Here is a 10353-nt window from a genome sequence, read left to right as displayed (position 1 = left end):
GAACTCGTGAAGCACCCTTCGCGATGAATGTTCTCCTACATAAATGCGTGAATACAATAAAACTATTCACACGTGCTTCATAGATTATCATAAGGCATTTGACAGGGTAAAGCATATTAAATTTATTGAAGAACTTTAGAATACCAATCTCGATGCAAAGGATGTAACGTTAATGAAAAATATATATTAGAATCAGACGGCGGTAGTAAAGATAAATAACTTATTAACAGACGAAATACCAGTTGAGCGAGGAGTAAGACAGGGATGTGTGCTGTCGCCAGTCCTGTTTAACTTATATTTTCAAGTTATATTCAAAAAAGCACTATGGGGAAGAACAGAGGGAATGAACATTGGCGAAGACGTAATAAATACAATTCGCTTTGCCGATGATACGGTGTTATTGGCTCATAGTCAATTGTGTGAGCTCCTGCTTTCGGCATGCTCTTGATATACCCAAGATAAGTGTAACCTGAGATAATAATTTGCGTATATCCGCACGCAGCAAGAACAGATAGTCTATATATATAAAAGAAAGTCGTGTTAGTTACTCAAGAACAGCTGAACCGATCTAGCTGAAAATTGGCAGGGAGGTAGTTTAGAACCAGGAGAAGGACATAGGACTTTTTATCTCGTTCGAAAGCATTCCCGTGTGATTTGACATGAAATTTATCCCGTTCGATAGCATTCCCGTGTGACTTGACATGAAATGTCAGTCACTATAAAATGAATTATTACGCATATCGTTTGATGATTCGTCAAAATGCTGACAACTATTTGCTGAGGTTTCGTCGATTGTTTCAGCAGTATTGCGTTGACATGTATGTAAAAATAGAAACGGAACGTTTAACATTCATTAGGTTGAACCAAGCCAAACTGCGTTCTGAGCAGTACATCCATTTACGTGATGCAGTTAGTACTGAAGGAAATGCAGCTAATATTGGTCGATTAACTATTCTGCCGGCGACATACATTGGTAGTCCACGTCATATGCATGAATATGCACAAGATGCAATGACATATGTTCGTCATTATGGTCGGCCCGATCTCTTTATTACTTTTACCTGTAATCCAAAATGGATAGAAATTACTCAATTGCTACTTCCCGGACAAACATCAAGTAATAGACACGACATCACAGCACTTATATTCAGGCAAAAAATTCGGTCCCTGATGAACTTTATTGTTAAACAACGCGTCTTTGGAGATACTCGATGCTGGATGTTTTCAATCGAATGGCAAAAGCGAGGCCTGCCGCACGCACACATTCTTATTTGGTTAGTGGAAAGAATTCAGCCTGACCAAATAGATGATATCATATGTGCCGAGATTCCTGATTATGAAGTCGATCCAGACCTACATGATGTTGTTACTACTAATATAATTCATGGACTGTGTGGTGCTATCAATCCCCAATCACCTTGCATGATCGATGGAAAATGTTCTAAACGATATCCACGGAAATTAACGGCGGAGATTGTCACTGGCAATGATGGTTATCCGCTGTATCGGCGTCGATCACCAGATGACAACGGTCGAACTGTCACAACGAAAGTGAAAAGAATGGATTTCGTTGTCGACAACAGTTGGATTGTTCCATATTCGCCACTTATTTCTAAATCGTTCAAGACACATTGCAACGTTGAATACTGCAATTCAGTTAAGTCCATAAAATATATTTGCAAATATGTCACGAAAGGCAGTGATATGTCGGTTTTTGGATTACAATCCTCGAATATCAACGATGAAATTTCACACTATCAAGTTGGTCGTTATGTGAACTGTAATGAAGCGATTTGGCGTATATTCGCATTTCCCATTCACGAACGTCATCCTACTGTTACGCATTTGGCGGTGCATCTGGAGAATGATCAACGAGTATATGTCACGGCTTCGAATGCTACGCAACGTGCTGAAACACCTCCAGCAACTACATTGACCAGTTTTTTTGCAATCTGCCAAAGCGATCAGTTTGCACGAACTTTGCTTTACTCGGAGATGCCACGTTATTATACTTGGAATGCTTCATCGAAGAATTTTCAAAGACGGAAGCAAGGCGATGCGGTTCCTGGGTATCCAGATGTGCGTTCTACTGATGCTCTTGGTCGTATGTATACAGTTCATCCAAAGAATAATGAATGTTTCTATTTGCGCTTGTTGCTGATAAATGTGCGTGGGCCAACTTCATTTGAGTCACTACGAACTGTTAATGATGTAATATTCCCAACCTATCGTGCTGCATGTGAAGAATTGAAGTTATTAGAAAACGATAGTCATTGGGATACGACAATCGCTGAAGCCATTATCTCTGCATCTCCAAGTCAGATACGCACATTATTCGCTATCATAATTTCGACATGTTTTCCATCAAACCCATGTAATCTGTGGCACAAATACAAGGATAATATATCAGAAGATATTTTACATCAAATTCGTGTCAGTTCCAGAAATCACGATATTGAGATGAATGAGGAGATACATAAACATGCTTTACTCTTGATCAAAGATATGTGTTACCTCATGTGCGGTAATTTATTAATCAGGTTAGGAATGCCAGCACCATATCGTGAAATGAATGACGCATTTAATCGAGAATTGGAACGGGAACGTGAATATGATCACCAGGAATTAGATTTAGTAGTAGTACCAACAAAAGGAAGTTTATGATACTTTAATGAAGGCAATCGATGATGAAAATGGTGATTTATATTTCCTAGATGCCCCTGGTGGAACTGGCAAGACATTCCTCACGTCATTAGTTTTAGCAATTGTTCGGACGAGATCTAACATAGCGGTTGCAGTTGCTTCTTCTGGAATAGCAGCCACATTGTTAAAAGGATGCCGTACGGCTCGTTCAGCATTCAAATTACCGTTAAATCTTCAAACTAATGAAGAACCAACATGTAATATTGCAAAACAAAAGTTTTAGCGGTATCGAAAATCATCATCTGGGACGAATGCACAATGGCGCATAAACGTTTATTAGAAGCACTTAACCGAACATTAAAAGATTTACGCAATGACTCGAGATGTTTTGGAGGAGCAATGATTTTACTGTCTGGCAATTTCCGCCAAATACTACAAGTAATTCCAAGATCTACAGCTGCCGACGAAATAAACGCTTGCCTCAAATCGTCAAATCTATGGCACTATGTGAAGAAACTGCAACTGACAACAAACATGAGAGTTACATTGCTTAATGATACATCTGCTGAAGATTTCTCGGAGCAATTGCTGACTATCGGTAATGGTCAAGTACCTGTCGATGAATCGAGCGGATTAATATCATTTCCAAATAATTTCTGTAATTTTGTCTCATCAAAAGACGAACTTATTAACAATGTATTTCCAGAAATTATTTCCAATTACAAAAATAATGAATGGTTGAGTGAGCGAGCAATTTTAACGGCTGAGAATAAAGATGTAGATGACCTAAATTACATAATTCAAAATAAGATCATTGCAACAATGCATTCATTCAAATCTATTGACTGCGTCACAAATGAAGATGAAGCCACCAACTATCCAATTGAATTTTTAAACTCTTTGGATGTGCCTGGCTTACCACCGCACAATTTACGCCTAAAGGTTGGCTCCGTAGTAATCATGCTTCGAAACATAAACCAACCAAAACTGTGCAACGGTACGCGTTTGGTGGTTAGAAAATTGATGAAAAATGTAATTTACGCTACGATGATGATAGGAAAATTCAAAGGTGAAGAAGTTCTCATTCCGAGGATACCGATGATCCCAACTGAGATGCCGTTTGAATTTAAATGACAATTTCCGATACGTCTTGCATTTGCCATGACCATCAACAAATCACAAGGCCAATCCTTAAAAGTTTGTGGTTTAAATCAGGAACATTCATGTTTTTCCCATGGTCAATTATACGTGGCATGTTCACGGGTCGGAAGACCATCTGCGTTGTTTGTTTTTGCGCCTGATAATAAAACAAAAAATGTCGTGTAACACAAGGTACTTAAATGAAGAGCAACATATGTACTAAAATACAGAAATAATTATAAATGATTAATGTAAGTATTTAATTTTTTTTGTATTTTTTCCAATTAAAAAAAAACTGCTTATTTATTGCCAATAAGGCGGAACAAAGTTCGCCGGGTCAGCTAGTCTTAATATATATAAATCTCGTGTCACAATGTTTGTCCTCAATGGACTCCTAAACCACTTAACCGATTATAATAAAATTTGCACACCATGTGCAGTTCGATCCAACTTGAGAGATAGGATAGTTTAAATCTCAAATTATAGTCGCAATTTTAATTTATTGCTAATTATTCGTCTGTTATTATTTGACAGTCAAAATTATCTGTTAACTCCAAATGATTCTAACAGATGTCGATACCTTTCGACTGGGTTGAGTAAGTAATCAATAGATGGCGCTGCTATGGTAAATCTACGAACGTGTCATATAAGCTACATTTTCACAGCATAATTACCACGTGTTGTTGACGCTATAAAATTAATTAAATTTATTTTGTAGTGAACGAAATACCGCATAATTCAATTATTTCCACTTTTTAAATTTTTGGTGTTAGCATAGCCGGCCACGTGTTACTTAGACTGAAATGTTAATTGAATTCATATTATAATGAAGATAATACAGTGAAATTAATCCTGCTTTTTACTTATTTGTGCTTCATTGATCAAAACTTTATAATTTAATTTGAATATATGTATGTAAGTATTATCACATAATTATAAAATTTAATTAAAATGTCAATGAAAAAATGATACACAATTTCCTACACTTTTTCAATAGTTGTACAAATATTTGTTTTTATTGTTTTTATTTAATCTCTATTAAAAATTATTTAGCACTTATTATTTCAATGTGCTATGATAACAAGTTTTTCAGATTTTTTTTCTTATATTTAAACGATTAAATTAGTATTTCAATTCTTATTGAAATTATTATTTAAACTCTATAATTTAAATATGTACATGTCAGTATTATCACATAATTATAAAACTTAATTAGAATGATTTTCAATTTTTTTTTCTCATATTTAAACGATTAATTTATTATTTTCAGTCAAATGCCACCGAAAAAATCTAACCTCAACAACGCGTGCACCAGAGAGGCACGACGCAAACATGTTGAAAGAGCTCAGCAATTACCAGAACAAATCGAAACAAGAAATGCAGCTCAAAGAATCAGGACTGCAGAAAGTCGTGCACAAGAATCTCAAGAACAGCGTGACGAACGTCTGCAACAGAATATTACGAGAACAAGAGCGACACGAGAACGAAACATAGCTACAGTACGAGTACTAGATCGACAAAGGCAACGGATCAGCCGCTCATTAACACGTGCATCATTCGTTCGGCTTGCCTTTGAATATGCACCAGATATTAACTACTCAGCGCATTCAAAAATTGCTATCGGTGGAATGGATAAAGTATGTCAATATTGTCAGGCATTGAAATTTCGGAATGAAGCAGCCGGCATGTGCTGCGCATCAGGAAAAGTTGTGCTGTCACCTCTACCCGCTCCGCCGGAGCCTTTATTATCCCTTCTTACTGGTAATTCAGATGATTCCAAATTATTTTTGCGTAAGATACGCAAATTTAATTCTTGCTTCCAAATGACGTCATTTGGGGCAACTAAAATTTGCGATCGTGCATCCGATGGACGTAATTTTGAAACTTCATTCAAAATTCAAGGCCAGGTGTACCATAAAATCGGATCACTGATGCCAATGCCTGATAACAATCCGAAATTTCTTCAAATTTATTTTATGGGCGATTGTGAAGAGCGCGTGACGACTCGGTGCCTGTATAATTTTATTGAACAAGCAGAGGAAAGAGCAATTGTGATATTATTGGAAAATTTTTTAGAAGATCACAATCAACTAATTCAATTGATCAAAAGAGTTTCGCCACGACTGCAAAATGACAATTATCAAATCGTCATTAAAGCCGACAAAGTACCATTAGGTGAACATGCTGGTAGATTCAACGCTCCAACTGTTGATGAGGTTGCTGTTATCATGGTTGGTGATCCAGTTGACGAAAGATCTATAAAAATTACACGGCGAGACAACACTGTCAGTACGATTTCGGATCTACACCGTTCATATGATGCACTACAATATCCATTAATATTTTGGCAAGGACAAGATGAATATCACCTCAATATCAAACAGTATGATCCAAATACCGGTAAATTTGACAATTATCTATTTATTTTCTTACTGTATGTATAGATTTTAATTTCGTATTGCATTTTATTTTTTATTTTTTTAGGTGATTACAGAAATAAAAAAGTTAGCTCAATGAACTACTACGCACACCGAATAATGGTTAGACAACATCAAGACAATTATATCCTTCGATATCGTCAGCTGTTCCATCAATACATTGTTGATATGTATGCTAAGGTCGAAAGCGAACGCTTGCGATTCCTTCGATTCAACCAGGCGAAACTACGATCGGAAGAATATATTCACTTACGAGATGCTGTTGCTGGAAACATCGATGGAAATTTAAATCCCAATGACATCGGTAATGCTTTCATTTTACCTTCAAGCTACATCGGCAGCCCACGGAACATGCAGGAATACATACAAGATGCGATGACTTACGTACGTCATTACGGCCGACCGGATTTATTTATTACATTCACATGTAATCCGAATTGGGAAGAGATACAAACTTTACTATTGCCAGGACAACAAGCCATTCATCGTCATGATTTAACTGCACGGGTGTTTAAACAAAAATTGAAATCCTTAATTGATTTTATTGTTAAATATTCAATTTTTGGTATCACACGTTGTTGGCTGTATACGATAGAGTGGCAAAAGCGAGGTTTGCCTCATGCCCACATTTTGGTTTGGCTTAAAGATAGAATCCGTCCTGAAGAAATCGATCAAATAATTTCAGCCGAAATTCCAGACCCATTAATTGATCAAGAATTATTTGATATTGTCACCAAACACATGATCCATGGGCCATGCGGTGCTTTCAACATGACGTCACCGTGCATGGAAAATGGAAAATGTAAAAAAAACTTCCCAAAGCCGCATACGAATGACACGATCACGGATATTGATGGTTATCCAATGTATCGCCGCAGAAGTACTGAGAATGGTGGCCACACATTTACAATGCGACTGCCGAACTTTCCAAATCAAGTTGAGTTTGATAATCAGTGGGTGGTACCATACTCACCACTACTTTCAAAAACTTACAAAGCTCATATCAATGTTGAGCTTTGCAGTTCTGTTAAATCAATTAAGTATATTTGTAAATATGTAAACAAAGGCAGTGATTTGGCCATATTTGAAGTACAAAACATAAATAAAAATGACGAAATAGCACGATACCAAATGGGCAGATACATTAGCAGCAATGAAGCTATTTGGCATATTCTCAGCTTTCCCATCCACGAAAGAGATCCTGCTGTCCAACATCTGGCAATACATCTTGAAAACGGTCAACGTGTATACTTTACTGGAGAAAATGTTCTCCAAAGAGCGTTCGAAGCTCCGAAAACGACTCTAACTGAATTTTTTACATTGTGTCAAAAACCTGATGTTTTTGGCCAATTCGCGAAGACATTGGTGTATGGTGATGTTCCACGTTACTTCACATGGAACAAATCCAGTAAAAAATGGGAGCCACGGAAACAAGGAAAACCACATCCTTCCATTACAGGCATATTCAAAGCTAAGACATTGGGGAGACTTTACACGGTACATCCAAAGCAACGTGAGTGCTTCTATTTACGTTTTTTATTGGTGAATGTTCCCGGACCAACGTCTTTTGAATTTTTACGAACAGTTAATGGTCGAGTATTCAATACATACCAGGATGCATGTCGTGAACTGCAATTGCTAGAAGACGATAACCATTGGGACTTAACGCTTGCTGATGCTGCGTTGACATCAACACCGAATAACATTCGTCAGTTGTTTGCAATTATTTTGACGACATGTTATCCCTCGCAAGCACAAACTTTGTGGGAAAAATATAAAAATTGTATGACAGAAGACATCTTGCACCGAATTAGACAAACAAATCAATGCCAAAACATAGATTATACACCAGAGATGTACAATGAAGCATTGGTCTTGATCGAGGATTTATGTGTTCTTATTTCAAATTTACCACTTAATCATTATGGTATGCCATCACCTAATCGTCCAGCCACCGACTTAGTCAATACCGATTTACAACGAGAAAAGCAATATGACCATGGAAGTTTAGCAACAATTATCATGAACAGTGAACCATTACTGACAGCAGAACAAAAAATTATTTATGATCGGATTATGCTGGCTGTTGCTGCTGAACAAGGCGGTTTTTTTTTCTTGGATGCACCCGGTGGAACCGGTAAGACATTTTTAATATCGTTGATTCTTGCCAAAATACGGTCGCAACAAAAAATCGCATTAGCAGTAGCATCGTCAGGCATTGCGGCTACTTTACTGGATGGTGGGTGAACAGCACATTCAACATTCAAGCTGCCATTGGACGTTCATAATAAACCAGATGCAATGTGTAACATCAAAAAGAATAGTGGAATAGCTGCAGTGTTGCGAAAGAGTTCTATAATAATTTGGGATGAGTGCACAATGGCACACAAATATTCACTTGAAGCATTAAACAGAACTATGCAAGATTTAAACAGCAATAATAGACTTTTCGGTGGTGTTATCTTACTTTTGTCTGGTGACTTCCGGCAGACCTTACCGGTTATACCTCGCTCAACTTTCGCGGATGAGATTAATGCATGTTTGAAACAATCATTCTTATGGCGAAGTGTTGAAACACTTCGATTGACCATAAATATGCGAGTACAATTGCAAAATGATCCATCAGCACAAATATTTTTCGAACAACTACTAGATATTGGGAACGGTAAAATAGAACTGCAACCAAATACGCAATGCATTAAACTACCAGACAATTTTTGCACTGTTGTTCAGGATAAAAATGAATTGATTCAGAGTATTTTCCCGGATATACAGAATAATTATTTGAATCATGAATGGCTCAGTCAACGGGCGATTTTGGCAGCCAAAAACGTTGATGTTGACGAAATTAACTTCCAGATACAACAGTTGTTACCAGGCGATCTGATGTCTTTTAAATCAATCGATACTGTTGTTGATGAAAATGAAAGTGTAAATTTTCCGATTGAATTTTTAAATTCATTAGATATACCTGGAATGCCACCACATAATCTTCGATTAAAGATTGGTTCCCCTATTATTCTCCTCCGTAATTTGAATCCGCCTCAATTATGTAACGGTACGCGTTTGGTCATCAAAAAGATCACCGGTAACATTCTTGAAGCAACCATTTTGGCTGGGAAGTTTAAAGGAAAAGTGGTTTTGCTGCCACGTATTCCGATGATACCATCAGATTCTACCATACCCTTCAAAAGGCTACAGTTTCCAATTCGTTTAGCTTTCGCCATGTCTATAAATAAATCTCAAGGTCAAACAATGTCCATTTGTGGTTTAGATTTGGAAAATCCATGTTTTTCTCATGGGCAACTATATGTTGCGTGTTCACGTGTTGGGAAACCGTCGAATCTATTTGTGTTAGCTAAAGACAGGTTAACCAAAAACATTGTGCACCGATTGGTGTTAAATTAAATTGAAATTGAAAGTATTTATAATTCAAAAAAAGAGACATTAATGTTTAAAAGTTTAAGACTGTCTGCCTTGCCTACCTCATTCATGATGTTTAAGCGTCACATGTTATTTACTGTATTATACTGTAATATACTTATTTGTTATAAAATTAAATGGAAATAATAAATCTGATAAATTTTTATTTTGTATTGATTTCTGCTTAATATCAAGTGTAAGAACATTTTAATTAATTGTGTTCAACGTACTTCCCCTTCAAATCTCAATCCAGTGAATTTGTATACCACCATCAACATTTTCGTCTTTGTTCGTAAATAATTTCATTGTACTAAAGGGTTATAGTAGTAGAAAGTCAAATAAGGAGATCACCATTTTTTTTTTCAAATACCATCTGTGTAAATAAGCATAGTGGACTCCGTGTCTGATGTTCTTTTATCGTTCCTCTTAGATTGTTTACTATAATGTAATATAACAAAAACTTCAGCCACAGCAACGCGTGGCCGGGTCAGCTAGTATTATATAAAAGTAGGAATTTTCATATATTTTAAAGAATAGAGTATGGCGGAAGAAGTTATGGACATTGATGCGATCCTAGAAATGGAGAAAATGTCACCAGAAGAAAGGGAAGCGGTGAGGGACAAAGAAATTGATAAGTTAATGAAAATTTATGATCTAATTGTCACTAAGCTAGGAGAGGGGGAGAAACCCATATCAATAGCTGAAGGTA

The 10353-nt window shown here is 36.7% G+C and overlaps 3 protein-coding genes across 3 annotated transcripts; all 3 read left to right on the top strand.

The window, feature by feature from the left end:
• The first annotated feature begins 816 nt into the window (after positions 1-816).
• On the top strand, positions 817-2664 carry LOC130452163 (uncharacterized). Its single transcript, XM_056791477.1, has one exon. It carries the CDS (start codon positions 817-819, stop codon positions 2662-2664), a length of 1848 nt encoding a protein of 615 aa, XP_056647455.1.
• Positions 2665-2961: 297 nt separating this feature from the next.
• LOC130452162 (uncharacterized) lies at positions 2962-3777 on the top strand. The gene has a single exon (XM_056791476.1). It carries the CDS (start codon positions 2962-2964, stop codon positions 3775-3777), a length of 816 nt encoding a protein of 271 aa, XP_056647454.1.
• A 5039-nt stretch (positions 3778-8816) lies between these two features.
• LOC130452161 (ATP-dependent DNA helicase pif1-like) lies at positions 8817-9629 on the top strand. Its single transcript, XM_056791475.1, has one exon. The coding sequence runs from the start codon at positions 8817-8819 to the stop codon at positions 9627-9629; it is 813 nt and encodes a 270-aa protein (XP_056647453.1).
• The last annotated feature ends 724 nt before the right edge of the window (positions 9630-10353 follow it).

Source organism: Diorhabda sublineata, unplaced genomic scaffold, assembly GCF_026230105.1.
Source record: "Diorhabda sublineata isolate icDioSubl1.1 unplaced genomic scaffold, icDioSubl1.1 Dsub_21, whole genome shotgun sequence".
Taxonomy (NCBI): domain Eukaryota; kingdom Metazoa; phylum Arthropoda; class Insecta; order Coleoptera; family Chrysomelidae; genus Diorhabda; species Diorhabda sublineata.
This window is presented reverse-complemented; position numbering and strand designations above follow the sequence as displayed.